The 12,780-nt window shown below is 34.2% G+C and overlaps 2 protein-coding genes across 2 annotated transcripts; one reads left to right on the top strand and one right to left on the bottom strand.

The window, feature by feature from the left end:
• Window positions 1-376: 376 nt before the first annotated feature.
• On the top strand, window positions 377-3,746 carry LOC136202169 (uncharacterized). The gene is made up of 3 exons (XM_065992672.1): window positions 377-784; window positions 2,155-2,304; window positions 3,476-3,746. The coding sequence occupies exons 1-3, from the start codon at window positions 545-547 to the stop codon at window positions 3,554-3,556; spliced, it is 471 nt and encodes a 156-aa protein (XP_065848744.1). The 5' UTR covers window positions 377-544; the 3' UTR covers window positions 3,557-3,746.
• A 1,524-nt stretch (window positions 3,747-5,270) lies between these two features.
• Window positions 5,271-11,117, bottom strand: LOC136203076 (uncharacterized). Its single transcript, XM_065994125.1, has 5 exons — window positions 10,893-11,117; window positions 10,658-10,753; window positions 8,442-8,567; window positions 6,672-6,711; window positions 5,271-5,425 (listed from the first exon to the last, which is right to left on the bottom strand). Exons 1-5 carry the CDS (start codon window positions 11,031-11,033, stop codon window positions 5,352-5,354), a joined length of 477 nt encoding a protein of 158 aa, XP_065850197.1. The 5' UTR covers window positions 11,034-11,117; the 3' UTR covers window positions 5,271-5,351.
• Between the last annotated feature and the right edge of the window lie 1,663 nt (window positions 11,118-12,780).

Genomic DNA, 12,780 nt, shown 5'->3' with positions numbered 1-12,780 from the left:
CAAAAAAGTTAACAGTTCAATCCGATTCTGACTCTTTTTTCAGATAATCGATTCGGTTCTAGAATCTCTAACATATTTACTCAATAAAATCAGAAATTTGAATATCTTCAGAATTGTACCTAATTAAGTCAACAGTACAATTCAGTCATCATATAGATAAAAGTCAATGACTCAATCCAATTCTAAATATTTACTTTCGGATATTCGGTCCGGTTCAAGAATCTGCAAGATCCACACTCTGCCTTAAATATATTAGTATTAGGGCTGAAAAGCTTATATTATTAAACACTTATAAAGCCCAGCCCAGTAAAACCCAAAAAAGCCCATACTCGCCGATCTCTATCTCAGATTTGTCCAAAATCTCGGTTCGAACAAGAAAGTGGCCCAAAATCGCCGATAATAATCTTCATCGTTGTTTGGCGGAATTAAGAAATTGCCGTTAGGTTTCCGCCACAACAAATTTTCGCGGAATTCATAGTTTTGAAGTTTTCTTCTCATCGTCTTCTTCGTTTCTTTCAATAATCCCCAAAATAAGGTAGAATCAATGATCAATTGTATATGTTCTTCTAGCAAGCTTGTGATTTTGCCCAAATCCATTGAGAAAATGAGTTTTGCTTCATCTACTAATACACCAGCAATCAGTTTCGGAGTTGTCGTACCTCGTGGTTCAAAATTCGCCGGTGCCAGTTATAGGGTTTGCGTTGTAAAGGCTTCAATGGTGGATTCATACGAGAGCTCATCCGATTTCTCTAAGCGTATGGAACAAGCCTGGTTAATTTCACAGGTAATTTTTTTTCCTTCATTTTCACATTGTTTCCATTATACACGATCCGTATCATTTTGATTATCATTTTTGTTGTTGTATTTATATTATATGTGATCATCATATAGAATTATAGATTATGTAACATGACATTTTGACACTCCTAATCTCTAGTTAAACGCAAACTTCTCTATGTTGGGTACGGCTGGGTAGGGCTGCAATCGAGTCAAACCGAATTTTGGCCTGCTCCTGCTTGATTTTATAAAAAAATTGACAAGATCGAGCTCAACATGCTGTTCGAGAGCTGCTACCGAGCTTGTTCATGATTAATTCTGTGAAGACTTCACTTGCGAACATCTCATTAATTATGTTCATGTGAAATTGCTTTTAACACAAAAAAAAAAAATTACATTGAAACCTACAAAGCTACATTGTTTTTTACATTTCCGTGTTATAGAAATGTTATTATTAAAAAAATAATCGAACCAACCTTGCTAACTAGATTATTCATGATTATTATAATCAAGCTTGTCTATGAAACTATAATCGATTCCGCGAGCTTTCAAGCCGAGTTTCGCCGTGCTCAAGCTCGATTTGTTTATATATCGATTTGAACACGGTCGAGCTTTTATAGAGCCGCTAATCAGCTCATTTACAACTCTAATATTGAGGTTTGAGTTTGAGAGTTTTGTGAGTGATTACTATGATAGTCTGTACGAACTTAATTTTTAGTAGAATTAAGTTCAATTGAATTCTATTTATCCAAACGAAAAGTACAAAAAGAAAGGAAATGAATTTGTTAATATTTGTATTAGTAGCTTCTGGTTAGTACTATTAGTTTTCTGATACGACATTACGATTACAGAAATAATCTTCTTAACACAATTCGTTTGATACGAATGTATCATTTTTATTTATATCATGTATAATCATATAGAATATATCTACAAATCACATAATACAATTACTGACTATGAAAATTCATTTTACACCTCTATTTGTTGCTCTAAAAATTAGAAATCATGCCAGGACACATGAGCTCAATAGCCTTTATATTGAAAATGTTCTTCAAATATAGGAAATGATTTGATAAATGAATTCAAATTTTAGTAAATGTTTTTTTTTTAGAATTTGATATAGCTATAACTTATAATCTATGTACACCCTTGTGGTGGGACCCCTCCCCGGACCCTCGCTCAGCGGGGACGCGTAGTGCGACCGGGCCGCCCTTTTTTTTAACGCTTCCCAGTTTCCATGTCCATTTCCACGTCGGTTTCCGTTTCCGTTTCCACTTCCATGTCAGTTTCTGTGTCAGTTTCCTTTTCCATTTCCATTTCCGTGAAACATGGCTTGTAATAATTCATTCATTGAAAATTTGATTGTGGTTGCAGCAACCAAGACCAGTAGTGTGTAATTCGTGCAACTCAAAAGGGTGTGTAGAATGCAAATGGTGTGCTGGGACAGGCTTCTTCATCCTAGGTGATAACATGCTCTGTCAAGTTCCTTCTAGGAATACTACCTGTGTTATTTGTGCTGGAAAGGTATGTTCAAATTACTTCAAGAGCTTTATTATGATAGCTTTAGGTGGTTTCTTCCCCATTTAAAGTCCGTTATGCACACTAGAATTCAAACTCGAATCATATAACTTGCATGTTTGAGGTCTTTAATAATTCAAGATTATTAAGACATGCTTTAAGTCGTTCCTCTCCTATTTAGAGTCTGTTGTGTGTGCTAGGATTTAAACTTAAAACATCTACCTTGAGCGACTTGAGATTTTTAATCACTCAAGATTTGTCATACACTCTTTAGTTGATTTCTCTCCATTAAAGTCTTGTGAACACGAGAACTGTTTTTTAAGAGAATTCAATTAATTGGTTGGAGGTCAAATACCTGTTACCTGGTTTCTTCCCTATTTAAAGTTTGTTTATACACTAAAATTCAAACTCGAAACATGTAGTTAAGCGATTTGAGGTCCTTAACAGTTTAAATTTGGTTAGACACACTTTGGGTGGTTTCTTTCCCATCTAATTTTGTTGTCAATGCTAAATTCAAACGTGAATCATCTAGCTTAAGCGAGTTAGAGTTTTTTAATCACTCAAGGTTTGCCATACACTATTAGGCGATTTTTGTCTCAGTTAAAGTCTATTGTGAACACAAGAACTCAAACCTGAGATTTTTAGTTTCAATTCATATTAATATCCGACACACTCCCGCATGCAAATGCTACTAGGTTTGAAGTATGCACAACACATGCCCGTTTTAACATGTTTTGAAATTAAATCAACAAATGGAGCTACCAAGAATCGAAAGAGACTCGGATAGCATATCATAAAACCAACCGAACTAAAAGCTTAACTGGTCATATACACTTTAGGTGGCTTTTATTTGTTTGTGCACACTTTAAGTGGTTTCTCCTCCATCTAAAATATGTTGTCTATGCTAGATTCAAACTCGAAACAAACATGTAGTTTAAGCAATTTGAAGTCTTTAGCTACTCAAGGGTGAGCAATCACTCTTTAGGTGATTTCTCCCAATTAAAAAAGCAACTTGAGGTCTTTCCAACTCAAGGTTTATCATACACTTTTAAGTGATTTCTCTCGCACTCTGAAATCTACTACATACATTTATAACCCAAACTCGACAAGTTAATTAAGCCCTCAAACTTTTCTTGGTTGTTTCTCATGTATTGTTTTGGTTGTTTTCATGTTTCAGGGATCAATGCGATGTTGTGACTGTAAAGGAACAGGTTTTCGTGCCAAATGGATGAAGGAGCCTCCAATCTCCACCAAGTAGCTGTTATTGTGGCAAAATATTAATATTGAACTTGAATTCTTTTCATATAATGATTTCTTCTCACAACCTGTGATTATAGTTCCATTTACTCAATAGTTGAGATCATACCTTGTATCTTTTCAAAAAGAGCTGTAAATTTCTAGCGAACCTGATTTTTACAGATCAAATGATATGATTTTGAATACAATAATTCATGGGATAAAGTGAAAAATACATCCAACATTTACAATCAGAAACAATTTTACTTCTAACATCTAAAATAGTGCAATTTTACCTCTAAAATAGTGCAACTTTACTCCTAACATTGACAAGTTGAATCAATACAACAACAACAACAATAAAGCCTTAGTCCCGAAATAATTCGGGGTCGGCTAACATGAACCATCATATAAAACCGTGAAAATCAAGTCGTGTCAGTGACACAGATTCGCTCCCTTCACTCCGTCCTATCCACTACCATATTTTCCTCAATTCCTAATAAACTCATATCACTCTCGATCACCCTCCTCCAAGTTTGCTTAGGTCTTCCCCTACCCCTCACCACTACATCCCTTTGCCACTCTTCGGTTCTCCTAACCGGCGCATCAAGCGCTCTACGTCTCACATGGCCAAACCACCTTAGTCGGTTTTCTCTCATTTTATTCTCAATAGATGTGACCCCTACTTTTGTCCTAATTATTTCATTACGCACCCGGTCCTTTCTCGTGTGACCACACATCCATCTCAACATACGCATCTCCGCCACCGACATCTTATGGATGAGGCAGTGTTTCACTGCCCAACACTCCGTACCATATAACAATGCTGGTCTAATTGCCGTCCGGTAGAATTTTCCCTTCAATCTATTAGGCATGCCGGGATCACAAAGGAAACCCGTAGCACTCTTCCACTTCGACCAACCAGCTTTAATCCTATGGGCAACATCTCCATCTACTTCTCCATCCGTTTGGATAATAGATCCTAAATACCGGAAGCAATCCGAGGCCTGAACAACTCTCTCATCTAGGGTGATTGTCCCTGCCTCCCTACTCCTACGGCCGCTAAACTTACACTCCAAATATTCTGTCTTACTTCGACTCAACTTAAAGCCTCTAGATTCTAGAGTTTGCCTCCATAGTTCCAACTTCATCTCCACTCCTTCTTTCGTCTCATCAACCAACACAATATCATCTGCAAACAGCATGCACCATGGTATACCATCTTGAAGTGAACTTGTTATAAAACGCATATATTTTATTCATTATTCTGAATCAATTACATATATGTTGGTTTTAAAAAAAGATTTCAAATTTTTATAATTTAATAATAGAATTAAAGATTAATATTTATAATTTAGTGAAATACATGAATTAATTCATATCCAACTCGTACAAAAGACATCATATTTTTTAATTTTTTTTTCACATATGAGATGTTTGTTATCTGTTGCTGATGAGCGAGAAGAATTAATGACAAAATTCATGACTGAGAAGACAGTTTGATGAATTATTTCTCAAATTGACCCAACTTGTCAACATTAGGGGTAAAATTGGTCTTAGCTGCAAATATTAGGGAAAATTGTACCATTTTAAACGTTAGGAATAAAATTGCCCTTGACTGTAAATACTAGGGTATTTTTGCACCTTGTCCCGTAATTCATTTTGACAACCTAGTTAAATAAATTCATGCCATATGTCAACAGAAGATTGTTGAACCAGATGTTAGAAACATGCACTGATTGAACTTTATGTTTCCAATTGTGAATTTCAGTAGAAAAAAACCTGATACATAATTACAAAAAATTGATTTGCACTCTTTAATTGCTTTGCACTATAGCTGAGAAGAGTAATTTGTTAATATCCTCAGATTCTGAATTCTGCTCTTCATCCCCTGCATCAATACACAAAATTACTTCACTAATGATTTGTCCATCCTAAAAATTTATGCTAATATGCAACTCAATTATTTCCATGTGTTTAGGCTGTAAACGAGTCGAGCTTTGGTTGTTGCTCGGTTCGTTAGAAAATTAACGAGCTCGAGCTCGACATCTTGTTCGTTAGTTGCTCACAAGCAGTAGTATTTTTGTACCTTAATCTACCAATGGAAAGTATAGTATGGTCCTAAAAATGATGCAGCATCGACTGATACAACTTTATGTAACAGAATCAGAGATTTTATGAAGGAACATTTTCTGTTATAATTAATTTTTTTAAGATAAGGTATTAAAATAGGGCTATGTTTTTTTGGGGAATTATCAATTTAGGCTCCATGTATAAAATGACACTAAAAAGGGTACCAATTAGGCCTCGATAAGGGAACGTGACACGTCATTTATATTACTTCGTTAAGTTCTGTCAATTGTACGTGGAGAGAGAAATCAGAACTTAAGGGAGTAATATGAATGACGTGTCACGTTCCGTTATTGAGACCTAAATTGATACTATTTTGTACGTAGAGCCTAAATTGATACTTCCCCAAAAACCTTAGTCCTATTTTGATAACTTGTCCCTGATTTTTGTGGATTGCTAAATACAGCCCCCACTTTACTTATCACCGCCCCGTTTGGATTTTTTTGCTATTCTCATAATTTTTTATCAAAAACCAGAAAATACTCTCTCCAAAATCACAAACCCGAACAACAACAATTGAAATTATGAAAACAATTGATGCGTGACAACCCAAGAACCCCGGAAATGGATGATTAAGAGTCGGAAACATTAAAATCTACGTTTTTTATCAAATAAATCATGAAAATAATGCATATTTTTTGTGACGAATATGCATTTTTCATCAAAAAAAGTTTGACGATTTTTCATAAAATAATTGTATGCTTAGACGGATGAATCTCCCGCCTGACAGGCAGGCAGGAGATTCATCCGCCTAGGCATAAAACATGTGGATTCTCTCAAATAAAAAAAAAAAAAAAAATCAAATTTTGAATTTTTTTATGAAAAGGGTAAAATTGTTCAAATTGGGACGGTGATAAATAATTTGGAGGCGGTAAATAGCAACCCTCTAATTTTTTTAACTAGTAAGTTTCTAATTACAAACACCTATCTAATATGCAACCAGTCAAATCATCACCATCAGTCAAATGTTATAGTAAAAAAACCATCAAATTTATTGAAAAAATTACCTGATCTTGACCTGACTTGAACAGTCCATTCATCAATTATCTGAAAGAAAAAACAAAAGGGATTAAAATGCAACTTTTATTGTATTAATAGTAAAGTGTAGTTTATAAATGGATTAGTAAACAGTGGATAACATGGTAAACATGAACCTTTTGCCATTCAGCTCTGTATGCTTTATTATTCACAGAGAAAAGCTACCCACCAGACCTCCAGATGGGTATTTACTCGCACAAAGCATACAGATTTATTTTGGTTGCTTGGTGGCAAATGATGCAAACTTAGAACACCATTTGGAAAACTTATGCAACCTTCCAACAATTGATATGACTTGTATGCAGGGGCGGAGCTAGGGGGTAGGGGAGGGTCTCCTGACCCTCCGACCCTCCGGAACACCCTTAACGAACAATGGTTCAATCCCGAGCAGCCCCCCCAAAATAGTTAAAATTAGTACTTATAATGTAGAATGTGATTATATAACATAAAACTAAGTTTGCATAGTTGGTTGCAGTGGTAATTAAAGGAATCTCTACATCCAATTGGTCCTATGTTCGAATCTCCTTCTTTTCATTTTTTTTATCAATATTAAGTATCATTTTTAATCATTATTAACCTCATTCTCCTTTATTATTTTTAATTGTATTTTTTTAGTTACAAAATTCATGACCGAGAAGACAATTTGATGAATAATTTCTCCAATTGACCAAACTTGTCGACGTTACGGATAAAATTGCTCTTGGCTGCCAACGTTAAGGGTAAAATTGCACCATTTTAGACGTTAGGGGTAAAATTGTTCTTAGGTGTAAACATTAGAGTATTTTTGCACCTTATCCTTGCTCTATATTGAATCTCAGTTGTTTTGTACCTTAATGTTTCCAACTATGATCAAATTTATCCTTATATTATCAAAAATTTGAAAATTTTAATTTGACTACTATGAATCAAAGCCTTAAGTCGTTATTAAGAAAAAAAATCTTTATGCAATGGAGCCCCTCCGGACTTTGAGCTCTGGCTCCGCCACTGCTTGTATGAATCATATCGGATCACGTTTCCATAATTTAAGAAAATTGAAAACTTATTGTTTAGAATTTGAAAACTGCTTAGTAGGATGTAACATGTAATGTGTTTTCAGAAATAGATCAATACTAATGACATATTCAGCAAATCCCTAATACTTCTATGGACTATTTCTACAAACTTTCAAAATGAAAAAATAAAATCTTTTTCCCCTCATTATCTAACTTATATATAATTTTCTTAATGTATACATAAAAAAGGCGGTTCGGTGCACTACGCGTCCCCACTAAGCGAAGGTCCGGGGAGGGGTCCTACCATAAGGATGTATTGGGGGCAAGCCTTCCCCTGCCAATTTTTTTGGCAAGAGGCCGCTCCTACAACTTGTTCCTATTTCAATTTTCGTATCCATCTTCTTTTCCATGTGACACAGTTGTGAAAATCAACCTAAACAGAGACCATAGGATATATAGGTGTTGCTATGTTAACTAATCAGTTCTCATTTTGAGATTCAACAAAGCTTTCCATATCAATACTGAGAAAAGAATCAGAGTTTTAACAGAGAAGCTCGGTTTATGCATGCTAAAAGTTCAGATACTATTAATGGAAGACCGATTACATAAACATCTTAATATACAAATCTTAGAATCATTCTTTGTCCTGTTCCTGTTCCTTTTTCTACTTGTTCAACTTTTTCTCTAAAACAGACATACAAAATATTGAAAAAATTAGCTTTAAGCAGACATAATGGCAAGAAAAACCTGGTTGAAGTTAGCAAAAGCAGAGTCCTCATCAGCACTGGCAACAGGAATTCCCATGGATGCTTGCATTCGTTGCAGTAAACTTCTGTTCCCAACAAGAGTTGTTTGAGCTTTATCAATCAAGTCCTGCCAACAGCCAACATAATGTTGAATTGGCATCGGTCATAGTTGTCAAATCGAGATCCGACTCGTGAATCGAAATCCAATTTTGTGAATCGTGGCTCGTAAGATTCAGTTCAAATTCATAATATTATAAAAAATAAAATATTTACCATGTTGAACTCAAATATTAGACTAGAAATGCAATTTTAATGTCAAAAAGAAATCAAATGAATCAAGTACTTACAATTAAAATTTAATGCAAATCTAATTCTAACAAAACTAATTCACAAATCAGATTCTATTTAATAACTTCGTGGAGATGGAGAGTTTGAGCTTCTGACTTTTTTTTTTTTTGTTCTTTTTGTCACCTTGATAATGATGGAATGAAACTAGTTTTAGTTGATAACTTGAAAAATAACAATTGGACTAGAGGATAGTGGATTTAGTAGTTAGTGTTGTTGAAGTTTTTGATGAACATTGATGAAGATCCGACTCGAAATAGAGCTGAATCAAATCGTATCATTCGAATTGCAAATCGTAAGATTCTGTTACAGATTAGATTCACCCTGTAGATTCGGTTCGAAATAGAGCTGAATTGAATCGTGAATTGTAAGATTCTAACAACAATAGCGTCAATACAAACCTGCACTATATAATATATCTTCTTTCCACCATCTCTTTGCTAAAAATTGGCACAGTGTCTCCTCTCCTCCCACTCTCAGCAAAACCAATGGGGCAGGGAAAGAGGAAACTCATTATTACTTCTATTCTATCATTATATGTTGCAAGGAATCAAAGTGTTTCATGTTTCCGTATCTATTTCGGAAACCGAAACTCTCGGAAACTTATATGAAATGTTTCAAATCACATTTTCATAATTTTAAAAATTGGAAGCTGGTTCCCTAGGATGTAATGTATTTCAGAAGTGGATAAATTTTAATCACATGTTGAGTAAATCCCTAATATTTTCTATATCATCTTCTACATTCTTTCAAAATGAAAAATTCTCCTTTCTCTCTCTATTATACATTTCCCCTACATCTGTTTCCTATATTTTTTACATTAAAGTTTCTCAGTTTCCGGTTTCGTTTCAGTTTCCATATCTGTTTCTGTTCTATGTAACATAATTTCTATTACCTCAAATATACCAATTGCATGAACTAAAAGTCATTGTCACCTAGACCTGTCAATTATTGTGTTTGTGTCGTGTCATTTTCAGGTTCGTGTTAAGAAGAGTAAATCCAAAACCAACCCAAAAACTCCTGTGTCACAATCGTGTTAACCTGTTTTCGGATTACGTGTAATTTTGTTATACATATATATTAACGAAAACTTTTAAAAATATAAGAACATATAGTACTGTTTTTTTAAATACTTTATGTCATTTTTAGATTAGTATGTTAACACTAACCACAGAAAAGTCCGTAATATCATGTTAGAGATCATGTAATGTGTTTATAACAATTTAGGAGGTTCGAATCATATTTGCAAGTAATAATTCTAATTTTATTATCTCTTTTAATTAGGTGACATAAAAATATGAGAGAATATAGCTATAATTTTAAATATTCGTGTCATTTCGTGTCGTTTTCGAGTTAACATATCAACCCTAACCCTAACCCAACCCAAAATTTGCATGTCATTTTCGTGTTAACCCAAAAATGAAGCATTACCTACTAAGCTAAACTCAAACACTAAAATTTCGTGTAGATTTTGTGTCTATGTATTCGTGTGGTATGTACTTTTGCCAACTCTACTGCTGCTTATTGTTGTACAGCGTAGACATACACGTAGTTGATGAGTGCTTCTACAACTAGGGATGTGATTCTCGCATTTTTAATATATTGACCAACAAAAGTGACAGTCCATGAAGCATGAACACTTGCCAAAACATATAAAATCTCTATTCTTTTTTTTTTTTTTTGTATTATTTACTCTGTGTATGCAACCGTAATTATTTATCTAACAATTAATCGCATAAAAAGAGACAGAAATGATCTACTGTCCATTGACTGAGTTGAAATCAATACAATTATTTGGTATTATTCATATCCTTAACTTCAATCACACTTGCAGATTGGCCAAATAGAGAAAAACGAGATGAAATACGAAACCTGTTTTGCAGCAAGAAGCTCACGGCATTGCACTTTCAGTGTAGCAAGATCATCTTGTATCTTCTTTATCCTAGTAACTAGTTTCATTGGATTTGCCTACAGTAGAAAGAAAAAAGTTATGAAATTCAATTCAACTTACCAATTGACCGAAACAATCCAAAACAAGTGGAAGTAAATCTCTGTACTCAATGAAGGAGAAATTGGAAAGCGATGAAAGGGAATTGAAGTTGCATACATTATCGGGATAGACTCGTTGAAATTCTTGCTCGAGCTTCAACTGAACAAGGGAGAGATCGTGGTTCGCCTTGGTAAATAGATTCACCAAACTGTCCACTGCGTGATGGCGCTGGTGGTCGGAGTAATTCCGATGCCCCATTTCTTTTCCTCTTTCTTTCTCCTTGTTTAGGGTTTCATTCAGTTCAACTTAAAATTATGAATTTCTTTCCCCGCGCTCAGCAGTCTCTCTCCAGCACTCCATAGCTGCAATTTAATTTGAGACAATTACCATCATACCCTTGGAATTTAGGAAATAGAAATACGGTTAAATTACATTGATGACCACTGAACTTTAATCACTTTCACGGTTTGACTTAAAACTTCAAAAATAATATAAAAATCATTCAATTAATAATTAAAGCTTCAAAATAACTGTTGACTATTTAAAAAGTAAAGTTACATGAATAAAAGTTGTTTAAAATCATATTTACCGTAAAACTACATTTTTTATTTTCCAAAATCAGTATTCTTAGAGCTTTCACTTTCGAAACATTCAATTTTTATTTACTGACCAAACAACACCTAAACAACCTCAAACGAAAAAATCGAAGAATTAATGTTGTTTAAAATGCTATAAATTCTTGGAATTTTCTATTTTTAAATCATCAATGGTCAATTTTAGATGTTAATTGAAGCTCAACGATCATAGTATGGATAATGTGCAAAAATAGTTCTAACGTTTATAGTTAGTAATAATTTTATGTCTAATATTTAAAGTGGATTACTAAACCCAGCCTCATTTTCTCACCTCCAGCCCTAAAAAAAGACGTTACCGCCCCTTAGCCAAAAATTGAAATCCTTAAACTCTTTCAAACTCTTCCGAACGCATTTTTTTCCGAAATCAAAGATTACACGTTTCATGGCGAGCAATCCGTTATCACTGGAAAGAGACGAGAATGACCAAGCCGCTGAAGTCGATGTATTTTTCCGATTCAACATACAATGATTTCTGTTAAATATTTTGAAAAAAATTCGGAATTCTGATGTCGGGCGTGTGAGCTTTACGCCCCACCACATGGTGGGGCGTTTGAACATCACGTCCGACCATATGGTGGGGCGTGATGTTCATACACCCCACCACAAGGTGAGGCGTATGGCTATCACGTCCGACCACACGGTGAGGCATGATAGCCACACGCCACACGCTCGAGTGTCGGAAAGACAAAAAAAAAGATAGCCTTTTCCCACCCAAAACCCATGAAATGACATTTTTTGGGAGAATTTGAGGCTGAATATAACAACACCCTATCTAAAATGGTGCAAAAATAGCTACAAATCAAACTTGAGCATAATGAAACTCGGGTTAAAAGCTCATGAGCAGACTCGATTATAACTTCATTAACATGCTTATGAATAAACTCGATTATATTGTTCATATACACATGTATAAGAAAGCTTAATTCGATTGTTTTTTTAATAATAATATCTTTTTTATAAAAGGTAAATGTAAAACAACTTAATTTTATATAAGTTTTAATTTTACATGTTTTGGACATATATAAAAAATTCAAGGGTTAAGGTGTAAAAATGTCTCTAACGTTTTAGGTTAGGAGCAATTTTACCCCTAACGTCTAAAATGGTGCAATTTTACCCCTAAAGTTTTTAGCTACAGTAAAACCTCTATAAATTTATAATGTTGGGACCATGAAATTTTATTAATTTATAGAGATATTAATTAATCGATAAATTAATAATTATTAATTTATAGAGTGATTTTAATTTTTTTTTTTAATAAATTTTAAATTACGAATTGTTTCAAACATTGCAAAATTCGTACAAGGGATGAATCTATCACAACGAATTTAGAGGAAGCAATCAGTGAAGAAGACATTCATGGACTTGAGGGA

This window comes from Euphorbia lathyris, chromosome 8 (assembly GCF_963576675.1).
Source record: "Euphorbia lathyris chromosome 8, ddEupLath1.1, whole genome shotgun sequence".
Classification (NCBI taxonomy): domain Eukaryota; kingdom Viridiplantae; phylum Streptophyta; class Magnoliopsida; order Malpighiales; family Euphorbiaceae; genus Euphorbia; species Euphorbia lathyris.
The sequence above is the reverse complement of the archived record's forward strand: the minus strand, read 5'-3'. Positions and strand labels throughout refer to the sequence as shown.